Source organism: Leptodactylus fuscus, chromosome 11, assembly GCF_031893055.1.
Source record: "Leptodactylus fuscus isolate aLepFus1 chromosome 11, aLepFus1.hap2, whole genome shotgun sequence".
Taxonomy (NCBI): Eukaryota; Metazoa; Chordata; class Amphibia; order Anura; family Leptodactylidae; genus Leptodactylus; species Leptodactylus fuscus.
Window position 1 is genome coordinate 7,469,770 of NC_134275.1, and position 17,468 is coordinate 7,487,237.

The 17,468-nt window shown below is 43.5% G+C and overlaps 1 protein-coding gene across 1 annotated transcript; it reads left to right on the top strand.

Annotated features, from left to right (window-relative positions):
- The first annotated feature begins 548 nt into the window (after nt 1–548).
- On the top strand, nt 549–3,652 carry COX7B (cytochrome c oxidase subunit 7B). Its single transcript, XM_075260096.1, has 3 exons — nt 549–660; nt 1,991–2,115; nt 3,441–3,652. The coding sequence occupies exons 1-3, from the start codon at nt 624–626 to the stop codon at nt 3,516–3,518; spliced, it is 240 nt and encodes a 79-aa protein (XP_075116197.1). The 5' UTR covers nt 549–623; the 3' UTR covers nt 3,519–3,652.
- The last annotated feature ends 13,816 nt before the right edge of the window (nt 3,653–17,468 follow it).

The following is a 17,468-nucleotide window of genomic DNA, read 5'->3' on the forward strand; positions in this document are numbered from 1 at the left end:
TTTGAGTTATTTATTGCGTTTCTCCATTCTTCAATGTACCGCTCTCTGGTATGTTTATGAAGGTCTCTATGACACGCATACACGTGTAGAACTATGAACGGGACTGTATTGATAAATATGACCCAATATTGGTGCATTTAAGCCACACCCCTTTGTCTGAGAACCCACGCCCACTTGTCTAGTGAAGTAGATGTGGCACCATTACGTCAGTGGCTAGATATAACTACTAGAGTATATGGAGGGCACATGGAGGGGATACTAAGCATAAGGGGAATATTAGATAGAACTGAAATTGTGTCTAATAATCTGCATTGTGTCTAAAATACAGAACAGATGTGTGTAGCCCTAGTCTGAGGTCAATGTCAGCCTCTGGGTGATATATAGGGCTGTATATAACCTTCTCCTATACACCGGCCTGTATAAACAATGCTAAAGGTGACTTTCTGAAAGACAATTCTTCCAAGTGACGTCATACGTTCATTGACTACAAGTCCCGGCATGCATTGCGCTCAGGCCGGCCGGCACGTACTGCTGTGTGATAGGGGGCGTGGCCTAGGGCGGATATCCTGAACGGCCATTTTGTTTTCCTTCATTCGCTTCAAGGGTACAGCAGAGAGGCAGAGATGTTCCCATTGGCGAGGTCCGCGCTGTCTCTGGCCGGTGAGTTGTCCTCGGGGGGCCCCTCAGGTCTCGGTGGTGTCGGGGCCACATTGCTGTGGTGTGAGGAGGGGGCTGGGTGATGTCTGCTGGTCCCCGGGGTCTCTGTCACTTGCTGACGGGTGGCTGCTGGTAGCCATTGTATGTGCTGTATATACTGTCAGTGCAGCTTATTGTCAGTGCTCACAGTCTTCACTTCCTCCAGTAGCCCAGCAGGGGGAGACTGTGACGCCCGCTCACCTTGCTGGCCTCTCCTATGTGCCCTTCCATTACCCTTATGGTCTCCTCATGGGCCCAGAAACCAACCCAAGACCACATTCCAATTTTAGGAATCTCCTCCAAATCTCATCTGCTTAGTAATTATCCATGCAGCCTAATGTGACCCCAGGAGCGGCTTGTAGTACATGAGTATATAGCTATGGCTGTCATTACTGTGCACGTGCCGCCCTGACATTGCATTTCTGCAGCTGCGTTGCAAGGTGGTTCCGGACGCTTGTAAAGATCTGCTGTCACCAAGGACAAATCATTGCAACTCCTGACACCTCCCGGCCAAACCTGGGGCACAGAGTTATGTCCTTTATGGCAGATGTGAAGACAGAACCAGGAGTGGATACCATGCAATTATACAAGAGAAACGTCTAGGGATGTGTATTACACAGGACTGCACAATGTAAACCCGGCATTATTAGTACCAGTCTCCACTGTGTCACTCCAGTGCCGATGATTTTAGGGGTCACCTGAATGAACAGTTTCCCCTTGTGCATCATTGCCTCTGTCACTGAGCCTATATATATATATATATATATATATATATATATATATATATATATTGCTCCAAAGAGATCATTTGTATCAACTTTATACAATGACAACGCTCTCATTCCTCCAAAGAGCTTGTTTGCCTATTGATAAAATCAGCAATGGAGGCGCCGGGTCACAAGGGGAAACCAGTGTTAATCCAGGTGACCCTAAACCATCTCCTCCCTTGTCATTGTATATTGTCCTCCTTGTCCTGCCAATGACCTTAGACTTGTCTCCTCTATCACTCGCACATCGCACACTCCTCTCTGACTTCTCTCTAGCTGCAGCCGTGCTCTGGAAGGCTTTACCATAGACAATCGGAATAATACTCAACGACAGCAGCTCAAAGCCCGTCCTAAAAATGACATCTATATAAGACGGCTTATCACATGACCTGTTCATTGTTCTATATTAACATCTCCTTATCCTATTCTATCCTTCCTGCTCTATTCATCAGATCTGCGGTGTACCTGCATGTGAATAGATGAATTGGCCAGCTCTGTGCTAATGATACTTGTGTGTTGTCTTGCAGCCCGCGGCGTGCAGAGATCAGTCTCCAGGCAGACACATCACAAAGCCGTTCCTGACTTTCATGACAAGTATGGAAACCTCATCCTGGCCTCCGGAGCAGTGTTCTGCGTCTCCATCTGGGGATATGTAAGTATTGATGTAGATGGATGGGCTGAGTGCACAGATACAAGACTTCTCCTGCTTTACATGACGATGTGTTTTATCTCCTGCAGTAATTCTATATATCAACCAACTTGCAGAGTGGAAGCAATATTCCTGCCAATAACACTTATCCCCTATCTACATGGAGAGGAAACTCCCCGGCAGCCCATATAGTCCTGATCCCTAAACACTCCTGTGCTTGTGATCCCTGGAGACCCAGCAGTTTGATCTATATATATATATATATATATATATATATATATATATATATATAATTAAATTAAATGACTGCATTAGGACAAATGACTACGGTGATATTGGTGGCACTTGCAAAGGTGCCCTTGACATTTACTTCTATTTTTAACAGCATTTATGTCTCCAATGTCAATTTTCACATTGATTCAACTTTTAAGTAAAAGGAAGCATTTCATTTCTGGCGAAGGCTTTACTTATCAGGATTTTTCAGGCCTTTTTTTCCCCTATCAGTATGTCTTTGTAGAATGGGAGGAAATCCAGGCAAAGACGGGAAGAACATACAAACTCCTTGCAGATGTTCTTGAACCCAGGACTCCAGCGCTGCAAGGCTACAGTGCTAACCACTGAGCCATTGTGTTGCCCCAATTTTTCAGGCATTTGCTAGGTCTTCATTCTTATAATAGATTAGTATTAGATTGGGGAGGGGGTAAGCAGTATGGTACCCCCACCTATCATGACCTTACTTCTCCAGAGATCATATACATCTTGTACTTTGGATCCTTTGCTTACATTATATAAGTGGGAACTTGGTAGATACAAATGGACCTGTAAGTAATGGAAACGACTTACACTTAAGACATGTAAGGACGGGTTCACATTGGCGCCCGGTCTCTACTTTGTGGGTTTCCATCTTCTTCCCCAAGAAACTGGACTGGAGACGGAAACCCGGCGGTCAGTTTTCAAACTCGTTCACTTGAATGGGTGTGCAAAGTGACCGCCCGTGAGCGTCTTCTGGTCTCCGCAGCGAAACTGCTTTTTTTTACCGGACAGAGGGGTTTCTGTCTATATCTCTCATTTACCGTCTGTCGCTTTCATTCTGTGTTGATTGAGAAAATCGGCCATTATATAACAATAGTGCGAGCTCGTCTTGGCCTGAATCCCTTCCCACTAATTTATACATCACTGCTGTATACCCGGCTGCCTGTAGATCTGACACCATGTATAATGTGGAAACACTCCCTGTCAATGGCAGCCCTATAGTGTGATGGGCATCTTGCTGTTCAGGTTATTGGATCATGTGACGGGTGCTGACTTTAGGTATATTTCTATTTTAGGTCATAACACAAACCGGAATTTGCTGGAATCTGTCTCCCATTGGCAAAGTTACTCCAAAGGAATGGAAGGACCAATAGAACAGACGCAACAGTTTGAGACTTACCTCCAGTACTTTTAACGAGCGTATGCTTTGTATATACCCTATATGCGACCTCGCTGTCCCTTTACATGGTGTTGAGGTTCCTGTTGTAATAAATGTGGAACAAAAGTAGAGTAACTTTTTTTTCTATTTTTTTCTGCTACATCGCTGATATTTTGCAAGTATAGCTTCTCTTCCCCCACACCTAATATAATATGAAATGAAGTGTATGATTGTTATCAGGCAGATCAGATGGGCAGTGACGTGGGAGACACAGAGGGAGAAGGAAGGGCTGATGGGGTTGTCCTCATAGATGTAGGAGGACATGCTAGACCAGGGGTAGGGAATAGAGATGAGCGAGTACTGTTAGGATCAGCTGATCCGAACAGCACGCTTCATAGAAATGAATGGATGCACCTGGTACTTCTGCTTTGACGGCAGCCGACTGCTTAACCCCCCGCGTGCCGGCTACGTCCATTCATTTCTATGCGAGCGTGCTGTTCGGATCGGCTGATCCCAACAGTACTCGCTCATCTCTAGTAGGGAACCATCGGCTCTCCAGCTGCTGTGACACTACAACTCCCAGCATGCTCCATTCACTTACATGGGAGTTCCAAGAACAGCAGAGCAAGTATGCATGCTGGGAATTGTAGTTCTGCAACAGCTGGAGAGCCGTACGTTCTCGACCCCTGTGCTAAGGTGAACGTAGTTTTCAATAATTGTGTATAAACAAAGCGAGTGGACCTGGGAGCAAAGATATTACCCATCTGACAGTACAGAACCTAAATAACAACATACTGGGCATCAAAATAAATGGCGCTCATTGGTCAGGGACAGTTAGTGCTACATAAAAAATTACAATGGTACTGGGATCGGTGGAGTGGCATCTGTTCTCCTTTGTGGAGGTGGTGAACGTTTCACATAACCCTTGCCCCGCACCATGCTACTAAATTATACTGCATGCTCCGTGCCATAACAGTATGTCACTTTCATGCCGCTATTGATCATGGAATCTGAGGGGTTAAGCTGTCAGTATTTTCTGCATCGGGCTGGTTCGAGGGCGAGATTGTTCTCCAGCCCCCTCCCATCCTTGTATTCCTGTGATGAAATAGGGGCTGCCTATCCCAGTTGCACATAGGGAACCTATGCATGTTGTCTTGCAGTGTGGATCAGAGACCCAAGTGTCACGTTCCCTGTGGGGGAAAAAAAGAATAAAAAGCAAAAACCACATTGTAAACAAACATGTTGGATATCCCCATATACACACTATCCAAAAATACTTATACCACAATGCGCAAATTAATGTTTTGGTCACATCGCTTCCTAAAAGGGATCAAAAAACAAATACATCCCAAAAATCGGTACCAATAAAAACTACAACCCACATAACCACGAGAAGAGTCCTTAGATACCTCCATCAACAAAAGAGATATAGATGTCAGAATACAGCGAGCTCATTTTAGAAAGACGGGGGTTATTCAATATTAATAAAACCAATTGCAAAAAATTGTGGGTTTAGTTTGCAAGCTCTGTGGTGACCGAGTGTTATATTCCAAAAGAGGAGCGCGTAGCCTGGTTTGTTTTTTTGTTGTTTTTTTTTTATTTACAGGGTTATCCGCTGCTCAAGATGTTCACACATTCACCTATCTATCTATCTATCTATCTATCTATCTATCTATCAATAATAATTCTCCCAGGTTACTTGCAGTGTATGACCACAAGTAACCCTTCCCGGTGCAGGGACTCTTTGATTGCTGAAAGAGTCTCTGCATTAGCTGGATGGCAAAGATGTGTCACAATTATAAATGACTACCTAAACCAGGAGTATAGCGTAGAAACAAGAGAGTTCTCTCAAAAATAAGTGTACACTCTATTACATGGAAGCACACATCACATTACAATTTAAAGGGTATCAAAAGGTACGCGAGGGGCCCGCAAAATGAGCTGGGGAACTTTATTATTAATGTGAATACAAGACTACGGTAGTTCCCTACATGGGTCTGGATTATGGGGATAACATCCATCCTTAGGGAGAGACCACCTTTTCAGGTGTGTGGAGACTTATACAGCCATAGTTGCTCCACTGCAAGGGAACATGGGAAGAATATGCAAATCTTTCTCCAGATTTGCATATTCTAAATGGGTCTGAACACTTATCACAACTCCTGTGGCTGCCTAAGTGGAGGGCTAATACCAAGCACCTCATTTATTACTCCTCTACCCACCAGGGCCAGGTGATGGTTGGGTCGGTCCCGGGCTCACAATTCTGCCCCCAGGTGTGTTCTATATACAGGTCCCCCCAGCTTTTTGTACCAGGTGATCACTACAGCCAATCACAGACCTCCACTGTCACCTCTTCACAATCGGCAGACACATGTAGTCATGGCAGTCGGTGTGATGGTTTTCGGCGGTGCCCTCATGGTGATGCAGCAATGACTCGGCCAGTAGATGCAATTGAACAGGATAATAGCAGCTTTATTGCAGCAACTGGAAACCGGTACAACAGCAGCTTCCAAATAGGGGTAGTAGTATCACAATGTCCCGGTACTTGTTTTTGAGCTGAAATGATGGCCCCAGACAAAAGTTTGCACCCGGGCCCACAAGACACTTGTTCCACCACTGCTCCAGGGTCTTCCCTACTGAGATAAGAGTTGCACTTGTATGCACGGAGGTGAGGGGGATTGTCTGCAGGGTCCGAGGGGTAAAGCCCACTAAATTATCGCAAAGTGCCTCCCTTGCATTGGTCTCCTCCCGCTTGTAGGGCTCCTCCTCCCTTGCATTGGTCTCCTCCTCCCTTGCATTGGCCTCCTCCCGCTTGTAGGGCTCCTCCTCCCTTGCATTGGTCTCCTCCTCCCTTGCAATGGCCTTGTCCCCCTTATAGGGCTCTTCCTTCCTTGCATTGGCCCCCTCCCCCTTGTAAGGCTCCTGCTCCCTTGCATTGGACTCGTCCCCCTTGTAGGTCTCCTCCTCCCTTGCATTGGTCTCCTGCCCCTTGTAGAGCTCCTCCCTTCTAGGGTTCCTCCTCCTTCCATGCATTGGCCTCATCCCCCTTGTAGGGCTCCTTCTTCCTTGCATTGGGCTCCTCCTCCCTTGCATTGACCTCCTCCCCTTGTAGGGCTCCTTCTTCCTTGCATTGGGCTCCTCCTCCCTTGCATTGACCTCCTCCCCTTGTAGGGCTCCTTCTTCCTTGCATTAGGCTCCTCCTCCCTTGCATTAACCTCCTCCCCCTTGTAGGGCTCCTCCTCCTCCCTTGCATTGGCCTCTTCCCCCTTGTAGGGCTCCTTCTTCCTTGCATTGGGCTCCTCCTCCCTTGCATTGACCTCCTCCCCTTGTAGAGCTCCCCCTTCCTTGCATTAGCCTCATCCCCCTTGTAGGGCTCCTCCTCCTTCCTTGCATTGGCCTCCTCCCCCCTTGGAGGGAGGTGGCCGTGAGCAGGGGTGCGGCCCATTACCTAATGGGGGGGGGGGTGTTGCTCCAGCAGGTAACAGCCTATTTAAAGCAAAACAAAAAAGCATCAGGCACCCAATGGGCCCCCTAAAGTCCCAGCCCCATGGTAACCACTATGGTGGTACTTACACCCCCGTCTGTGATACTCCAGTGCCAGCCATCAAGGTTATACCCTCTAGAAAAGCTGGATGACGAACAGTAACACCCTGCCCACTCAGCTTTTCTAGAATACTGAAAGGAAAGCCTTCTTTGCTATGCATCATTGCATCCCCTATTTTGCTACTCAGGACTCTAGAAAAGCTAAGTGACGCCCTTGTGGGAGTAGTAATGCCATACTGGGTGTCATCCAGCTTTTCTGGAGTCCTGAATGATATCAACACATCCTATATCACTGTATAACCAGGCTTATTTTTTGTAAAAACCTTAATGGCGGTTGAGACTTTGATTGTGACATCTTTCCTAGTGTCCTGAATGGTAAAAGGGCCTGGTTATACAGTCACAGGGAAGGCTAATGAACGTGGACTCAGGACGTGGATTCAGGGCACTAGAAAAGCTGCATGACAACTCACATGGGTGCGGTAACAGCTCTCACAGGGGGTTTTCACTCAGCTTTTCTATGCACTAAATGGCAAAAAGGTCTGATGATCCGGTGAGAATGGATGTATTGATGCAAAGTAGATTTGTCATTCAGGACTCTAGGAAAGCTGAGTGAGCTGTGACCAACACCATATTGTTTGCCAACAAGCTTTTCTGGATTCCAGAATGAAAATTGTGTCCATTTATATAATGATAGGACATGTATCGAGCGTATGATTTACTGTTCAGGAGTCTAGAAAAGTTGGGTGAAAACACCTGTGGTGAGCTGTTTAGAATTCACCCATGTCATTAAGGGACAGCACATGACACCGAGGACCTACCAAAAGTGATGTGACCGCTCCGACCCTGATCAGACCCCAGATTGTTACTAAGTAATTACAATAAATAATTGCGCCATTTTTATTTTCGCCGTTTAGTGATCAGTGTGAATATTTTTTTTATAGAATTTCGTTGTATCATGTGATAATATCTAATTACTACCTTGCCTTCTTCTAATAATGTTTCCATTCGATGTATTTTCTGTATTCCTTCTATAGGGGAATCTCTGACTAGATACATTGTAGACAATCTACCATAAGTATACAATGTACTGGCGTATAGACTTCTCTATATACAATACATTATACAGGCACAGCACATTACTATAGAGAGATCTCCAGGAACCTCCTCATTAATATTCGCAGCACTGAGATGACATCACTGAGCAGCGAATATTAATGAGCCGGCAGCCCAATGTGCCAGAATTTGTTCTTTTTCACCACGAATACTGGGTGAGGTGATGTGACTGGTCGCCTATATGTCCTTACAGGATGGTCTATGGCTGGTCTAGAAGTGGTTAAAGATCTAGAGATGTTCAGTCTACTCAGACTAACCCTTCAGAAGTGACACGTTCCTTTAAGTAATCCCTGCGATCAGCGATCTCTGCTACCGGTCCCAGCTGGTGAACAGGATGTCGGCCATGGAGGGGCAGACTGTGTATTACTGAGCATGTGCAGGGAAGGAGAAGACCCTGGTGCTGAGCTGTGTTCCCTTATGACATGGACCGCCTACCTGACAGCCATTTTGAATAAATTATTTTGTTATCCAATCAAAAGTGTGTAATTTGCATAATTTCCCAGAATGCATTGCTGGATCTCTCCCTGAGCTTAATGAATAGCGGAAAGAATAAATGAAATGAAGAATAATCTCTTAAAATCTGGCAAATTGCTTTGTGCTGCTGTGGGTGGGCGGAGTCTTGGCTGCTGGTCCTTTTGGGACAGGGATGAGGAAGGGGTGTGGCTATGGGGGTAGGGGGCGGGGTTTCTTGGCATAATAATTTTTTTATTTTCATGGAAAATCTGTCGATCACTGATTTGCTAATTTTATACATTACGGCCCAGTTGCTTTGTCAGAGAAGCGTCTCATGGAGAATATCTGCAGTCAGTGACAATACCAGAGCGGGGCCTTTATGGGTGAGGCCGGGCCCAGGTATCGAAACCTTGATCTCTGCAGAGCCCTGACACACATCACCACCTGCTCAAGCTGCAGTAGGTAGACCTGTGCCGGGCCCCGGAGACCTCACGAGTGCAGAAGACACTCCACATCTAAAAAGCTGCGTCCGCACAGGGACAACCTCAGTGCAACATTCACTTAACTTAAGGAGAACCTCAGGCAGTGCATTGTGGGTATTTATGCAAATGAGAACAGCTGAATCTATATGGCACCATGAGGGCGGGACCACTGACTTCTACTATAATAAAACCTTCAATGTTGAACAATAGAAATAAATTCTTCTTTAAGAACAAATTCACATTTGCGGACATTTTTTTTTCTCTTTAAATTGATAAAATTCTGAAATCTTTCGCACCAAACACCTTAAAAGCGCCAGGAAAACCATCACACTGTCCAGAGAAATCCAAAAGATAAGCATACAAAGTTTGCAGTAAAATCACTGCTGATACCTACAGAGCGCCGTCTATTTCACCTAAGGAGAGCAAACTGCAATGCATCATGGGAACGTATGCAAATGTGAGGTGCAGATATGTAAATCAGTGTATATAGAGTCACTTATAACCAGTTAATAATATACAACTGCTAAGGCCTTAATATATTGTTTAGGTTATCTCTTCCCTAATACCAATCTTCTCCTTTGCCTGCACATGTAGAGCACAAGGACACAATCTATCACAGATCTCTCCCTAAATAGAGAAGGGCCCCAAACAACCCCAACCCATAAGGTCTATGCACGGATTAGGTCTGTTATGTTTGCTGGTGATCTTAAAGCTGGGTGAGTCCTGTGAATACAGGAGTGACATCGCTGATGAACAGGATATCGGCCATGGAGGGGCAGACTGTGTATTACTGAGCATGTGCAGGGAAGAAGAAGACCTTGCTCCTGGTCCTGAGCTGTGCTCCCTTATGACATAAACCGCCTACCTATCAGCCATTTTGAATAGATTATTTCTTATCCAATCAAAAGTGTTCAATTTGCATAATTTCCCAGAATGCATTGCTGTATCTCTCCCTGAGCTTAATGAATAGTGGAAAGAATAGATCAAATGAAGCAAAATCTCTTGCAATCTGGCATATTGCTATGTGCTGCCGTGGGTGAGCGGAGAATTGGCTGCTGTTTCTTTTGGAAAAGGGATGAGGTGGGGGTGTGGCTTTCTTCATGTAATAGTATGTTTGCAATAATGATTTTCTTTTTCTTATTTTCATGGAAAAATTCACTTTTTATTTCCTTATGTTATACAAAATGTTCCCGGTAATTTATCAGAGAAACATCACATAAAGAATATCTGCAGTCAGTGACTATACCAGAGCGGGGCCTTTATAGGTGAGGCCGGGCTCAGGTATTTACCTTGATCTCTGCGGAGCCCTGACACACATCACCCTCTGCTCAGGCTGCAGTAGGTAGACCTGTGCCGGGCCCCGGAGACCTCACGAGTGCAGAAGACACTCCACATCTAAGAAGGTGCGTCCGCACAGGGACAACCTCAGTGCAACATTCACTTAACTTAAGGAGAAGCTCAGGTAGTGCATTGTGGGAATGTATGCAAATGAGAACAGATGACACTATATGGCACCATGAGGGCGGGGCCACTGACTTCTACTATAACAAAACCTATCCTGTGTGATACTGACTGCTGAGCTGTGTATCTAATCCTATCCTGTGTGATACTGTATACTGAGCCGTGTATCTAATCCTATCCTGTGTGATACTGTATACTGAGCCGTGTATCTAATCCTATCCTGTGTGATACTGTATACTGAGCCGTGTATCTAATCCTATCCTGTGTGATACTGTATACTGAGCCGTGTATCTAATCCTATCCTGTGTGATACTGTATACTGAGCCGTGTATCTAATCCTATCCTGTGTGATGCTGTATACTGAGCCGTGTATCTAATCCTATCCTGTGTGATGCTGTATACTGAGCCGTGTATCTAATCCTATCCTGTGTGATGCTGTATACTGAGCCGTGTATCTAATCCTATCCTGTGTGATGCTGTATACTGAGCCGTGTATCTAATCCTATCCTGTGTGATGCTGTATACTGAGCCGTGTATCTAATCCTATCCTGTGTGATGCTGTATACTGAGCCGTGTATCTAATCCTATCCTGTGTGATGCTGTATACTGAGCTGTGTATCTAATCCTATCCTGTGTGATACTGTATTCTGAGCTGTGTATCTAATCCTATCCTGTGTGATACTGTATACTGAGCCGTGTATCTAATCCTATCCCGTGTGATACTGTCTGCTGAGCTGTGTATCTAATCCTATCCTGTGTGATACTGTATACTGAGCTGTGTATCTAATCCTATCCTGTGTGATACTGTATACTGAGCTGTGTATCTAATCCTATCCTGTGTGATACTGTATACTGAGCTGTGTATCTAATCCTATCCTGTGTGATACTGTATACTGAGCTGTGTATCTAATTCTATCCTGTGTGATACTGTATACTGAGCTGTGTATCTAATCCTATCCTGTGTGATACTGTATACTAAGCTGTATCTAATCCTATCCTGTGTGATACCGTATACTGAGCCGTGTATCTAATCCTATCCTGTGTGATACTGTATACTGAGCCGTGTATCTAATCCTATCCTGTGTGATACAGTATACTGAGATGTGTATCTAATCCTATCCTGTGTGATACTGTATACTGAGCTGTGTATCTAATCCTATCCTGTGTGATACTGTATACTGAGCTGTGTATCTAATCCTATCCTGTGTGATGCTGTATACTGAGCTGTGTATCTAATCCTATCCTGTGTGATACAGTCTGCTGAGCTGTGTATCTAATCCTATCCTGTGTGATACTGTATACTGAGCTGTGTATCTAATCCTATCCTGTGTGATGCTGTATACTGAGCTGTGTATCTAATCCTATCCTGTGTGATACTGTATACTGAGCGGTGTATCTAATCCTATCCTGTGTGATACTGTATACTGAGCCGTGTATCTAATCCTATCCTGTGTGATACTGTATACTGAGCTGTGTATCTAATCCTATCCTGTGTGATACTGTATACTGAGCTGTATCTAATCCTATCCTGTGTGATACTGTATACTGAGCCGTGTATCTAATCCTATCCTGTGTGATACTGTATACTGAGCTGTGTATCTAATCCTATCCTGTGTGATACTGTCTGCTGAGCTGTGTATCTAATCCTATCCTGTGTGATACTGTATACTGAGCTGTGTATCTAATCCTATCCTGTGTGATACTGTATACTGAGCTGTGTATCTAATCCTATCCTGTGTGATACTGTATACTGAGCGGTGTATCTAATCCTATCCTGTGTGATACTGTATACTGAGCTGTGTATCTAATCCTATCCTTTGTGATACTGTATACTGAGCTGTGTATCTAATCCTATCCTGTGTGATACTGTATACTGAGCTGTATCTAATCCTATCCTGTGTGATACCGTATACTGAGCCGTGTATCTAATCCTATCCTGTGTGATACTGTATACTGAGCTGTGTATCTAATCCTATCCTGTGTGATACTGTATACTGATCTGTGTATCTAATCCTATCCCGTGTGATACTGTCTGCTGAGCTGTGTATCTAATCCTATCCTGTGTGATACTGTATACTGAGCTGTATCTAATCCTATCCTGTGTGATACCGTATACTGAGCCGTGTATCTAATCCTATCCTGTGTGATACTGTATACTGAGCTGTGTATCTAATCCTATCCTGTGTGATACTGTATACTGAGCTGTGTATCTAATCCTATCCTGTGTGATACTGTATACTGAGCTGTGTATCTAATCCTATCCTGTGTGATGCTGTATACTGAGCTGTGTATCTAATCCTATCCTGTGTGATACTGTATACTGAGCTGTGTATCTAATCCTATCCTGTGTGATACTGTATACTGAGCTGTGTATCTAATCCTATCCTGTGTGATACTGTATACTGAGCTGTGTATCTAATCCTATCCTGTGTGATACTGTATACTGAGCTGTGTATCTAATTCTATCCTGTGTGATACTGTATACTGAGCCGTGTATCTAATCCTATCCCGTGTGATACTGTCTGCTGAGCTGTGTATCTAATCCTATCCTGTGTGATACTGTATACTGAGCTGTATCTAATCCTATCCTGTGTGATACCGTATACTGAGCCGTGTATCTAATCCTATCCTGTGTGATGCTGTATTCTGAGCTGTGTATCTAATCCTATCCTGTGTGATACTGTATACTGAGCTGTGTATCTAATCCTATCCTGTGTGATACTGTATACTGAGCTGTGTATCTAATCCTATCCTGTGTGATACTGTATACTGAGCTGTGTATCTAATCCTATCCTGTGTGATACTGTATACTGAGCTGTGTATCTAATCCTATCCTGTGTGATACTGTATACTGAGCTGTGTATCTAATTCTATCTTGTGTGATACTGTATACTGAGCCGTGTATCTAATCCTATCCCGTGTGATACTGTCTGCTGAGCTGTATCTAATCCTATCCTGTGTGATACTGTATACTGAGCCGTGTATCTAATCCTATCCTGTGTGAGACTGTATACTGAGCTGTGTATCTAATTCTATCCTGTGTGATACTGTATACTGAGCCGTGTATCTAATCCTATCCTGTGTGATACTGTATACTGAGCTGTGTATCTAATCCTATCCTGTGTGATACTGTATACTGAGCTGTGTATCTAATCCTATCCTGTGTGATACAGTCTGCTGAGCTGTGTATCTAATCCTATCCTGTGTGATACTGTATACTGAGCTGTGTATCTAATTCTATCCTGTGTGATACTGTATACTGAGTTGTGTATCTAATCCTATCCTGTGTGATACTGTATACTGAGCTGTGTATCTAATCCTATCCTGTGTGATGCTGTATACTGAGCTGTGTATCTAATCCTATCCTGTGTGATACTGTATACTGAGCTGTATCTAATCCTATCCTGTGTGATACTGTATACTGAGCCGTGTATCTAATCCTATCCTGTGTGATACTGTATACTGAGCTGTGTATCTAATCCTATCCTGTGTGATACTGTATACTGAGCTGTATCTAATCCTATCCTGTGTGATACTGTATACTGAGCTGTGTATCTAATCCTATCCTGTGTGATACTGTATACTGAGCTGTATCTAATCCTATCCTGTGTGATACTGTATACTGAGCCGTGTATCTAATCCTATCCTGTGTGATACTGTATACTGAGCTGTGTATCTAATCCTATCCTGTGTGATACTGTATACTGAGCTGTATCTAATCCTATCCTGTGTGATACTGTATACTGAGCCGTGTATCTAATCCTATCCTGTGTGATACTGTATACTGAGCTGTGTATCTAATCCTATCCTGTGTGATACTGTATACTGAGCTGTGTATCTAATCCTATCCTGTGTGATACTGTATACTGAGCTGTGTATCTAATCCTATCCTGTGTGATACTGTGTACTGAGCTGTGTATCTAATCCTATCCTGTGTGATACTGTATACTGAGCTGTGTATCTAATCCTATCCTGTGTGATACTGTATACTGAGCGGTGTATCTAATCCTATCCTGTGTGATACTGTATACTGAGCTGTGTATCTAATCCTATCCTGTGTGATACTGTATACTGAGCTGTGTATCTAATCCTATCCTGTGTGATACTGTATACTGAGCTGTGTATCTAATCCTATCCTGTGTGATACTGTATACTGAGCCGTGTATCTAATCCTATCCTGTGTGATACTGTATACTGAGCCGTGTATCTAATCCTATCCCGTGTGATACTGTCTGCTGAGCTGTGTATCTAATCCTATCCTGTGTGATACTGTATACTGAGCTGTGTATCTAATCCTATCCTGTGTGATACTGTATACTGAGCCGTGTATCTAATCCTATCCTGTGTGATACTGTATACTGAGCCGTGTATCTAATCCTATCCTGTGTGATACTGTATACTGAGCCGTGTATCTAATCCTATCCTGTGTGATACAGTATACTGAGCCGTGTATCTAATCCTATCCTGTGTGATACTGTATACTGAGCTGTGTATCTAATCCTATCCTGTGTGATACAGTATACTGAGCTGTGTATCTAATCCTATCCTGTGTGATACTGTATACTGAGCTGTATCTAATCCTATCCTGTGTGATACTGTATACTGAGCCGTGTATCTAATCCTATCCTGTGTGAGACTGTATACTGAGCTGTGTATCTAATTCTATCCTGTGTGATACTGTATACTGAGCCGTGTATCTAATCCTATCCCGTGTGATACTGTATACTGAGCTGTGTATCTAATCCTATCCTGTGTGATACTGTATACTGAGCTGTGTATCTAATCCTATCCTGTGTGATACAGTCTGCTGAGCTGTGTATCTAATCCTATCCTGTGTGATACTGTATACTGAGCTGTGTATCTAATCCTATCCTGTGTGATACTGTATACTGAGCTGTGTATCTAATCCTATCCTGTGTGATACTGTATACTGAGCTGTATCTAATCCTATCCTGTGTGATACTGTATACTGAGCTGTGTATCTAATCCTATCCCGTGTGATACTGTCTGCTGAGCTGTGTATCTAATCCTATCCTGTGTGATACTGTATACTGAGCTGTATCTAATCCTATCCTGTGTGATACCGTATACTGAGCCGTGTATCTAATCCTATCCTGTGTGATGCTGTATTCTGAGCTGTGTATCTAATCCTATCCTGTGTGATACTGTATACTGAGCTGTGTATCTAATCCTATCCTGTGTGATGCTGTATACTGAGCTGTGTATCTAATCCTATCCTGTGTGATACTGTATACTGAGCTGTGTATCTAATCCTATCCTGTGTGATACTGTATACTGAGCTGTGTATCTAATTCTATCCTGTGTGATACTGTATACTGAGCCGTGTATCTAATCCTATCCCGTGTGATACTGTCTGCTGAGCTGTGTATCTAATCCTATCCTGTGTGATACTGTATACTGAGCTGTATCTAATCCTATCCTGTGTGATACCGTATACTGAGCCGTGTATCTAATCCTATCCTGTGTGATGCTGTATTCTGAGCTGTGTATCTAATCCTATCCTGTGTGATACTGTATACTGAGCTGTGTATCTAATCCTATCCTGTGTGATGCTGTATACTGAGCTGTGTATCTAATCCTATCCTGTGTGATACTGTATACTGAGCTGTGTATCTAATCCTATCCTGTGTGATACTGTATACTGAGCTGTGTATCTAATCCTATCCTGTGTGATACTGTATACTGAGCTGTGTATCTAATCCTATCCTGTGTGATACTGTATACTGAGCTGTGTATCTAATTCTATCTTGTGTGATACTGTATACTGAGCCGTGTATCTAATCCTATCCCGTGTGATACTGTCTGCTGAGCTGTGTATCTAATCCTATCCTGTGTGATACTGTATACTGAGCTGTATCTAATCCTATCCTGTTTGATACTGTATACTGAGCTGTGTATCTAATCCTATCCTGTGTGATACTGTATACTGAGCTGTGTATCTAATCCTATCCTGTGTGATACTGTATACTGAGCTGTGTATCTAATTCTATCCTGTGTGATACTGTATACTGAGTTGTGTATCTAATCCTATCCTGTGTGATACTGTATACTGAGCTGTGTATCTAATCCTATCCTGTGTGATACTGTATACTGAGCTGTGTATCTAATCCTATCCTGTGTGATACTGTATACTGAGCTGTGTATCTAATCCTATCCTGTGTGATACTGTATACTGAGCTGTGTATCTAATCCTATCCTGTGTGATACTGTCTGCTGAGCTGTGTATCTAATCCTATCCTGTGTGATACTGTATACTGAGCTGTGTATCTAATTCTATCCTGTGTGATACTGTATACTGAGTTGTGTATCTAATCCTATCCTGTGTGATACTGTATACTGAGCTGTGTATCTAATCCTATCCTGTGTGATGCTGTATACTGAGCTGTGTATCTAATCCTATCCTGTGTGATACTGTATACTGAGCTGTATCTAATCCTATCCTGTGTGATACTGTATACTGAGCCGTGTATCTAATCCTATCCTGTGTGATACTGTATACTGAGCTGTGTATCTAATCCTATCCTGTGTGATACTGTATACTGAGCTGTATCTAATCCTATCCTGTGTGATACTGTATACTGAGCCGTGTATCTAATCCTATCCTGTGTGATACTGTATACTGAGCTGTGTATCTAATCCTATCCTGTGTGATACTGTATACTGAGCTGTGTATCTAATCCTATCCTGTGTGATACTGTGTACTGAGCTGTGTATCTAATCCTATCCTGTGTGATACTGTATACTGAGCTGTGTATCTAATCCTATCCTGTGTGATACTGTATACTGAGCGGTGTATCTAATCCTATCCTGTGTGATACTGTATACTGAGCTGTGTATCTAATCCTATCCTGTGTGATACTGTATACTGAGCT

Coding starts and splice junctions, on each gene's coding strand:
- COX7B (XM_075260096.1), top strand. CDS start 624: ATGTTCCCATTGGCGAGGTCCGCGCTGTCTCTGGCCG. Junction 661..1,990: donor GTCCGCGCTGTCTCTGGCCG/GTGAGTTGTCCT, acceptor GTTGTCTTGCAG/CCCGCGGCGTGCAGAGATCA. Junction 2,116..3,440: donor GCGTCTCCATCTGGGGATAT/GTAAGTATTGAT, acceptor TTTCTATTTTAG/GTCATAACACAAACCGGAAT.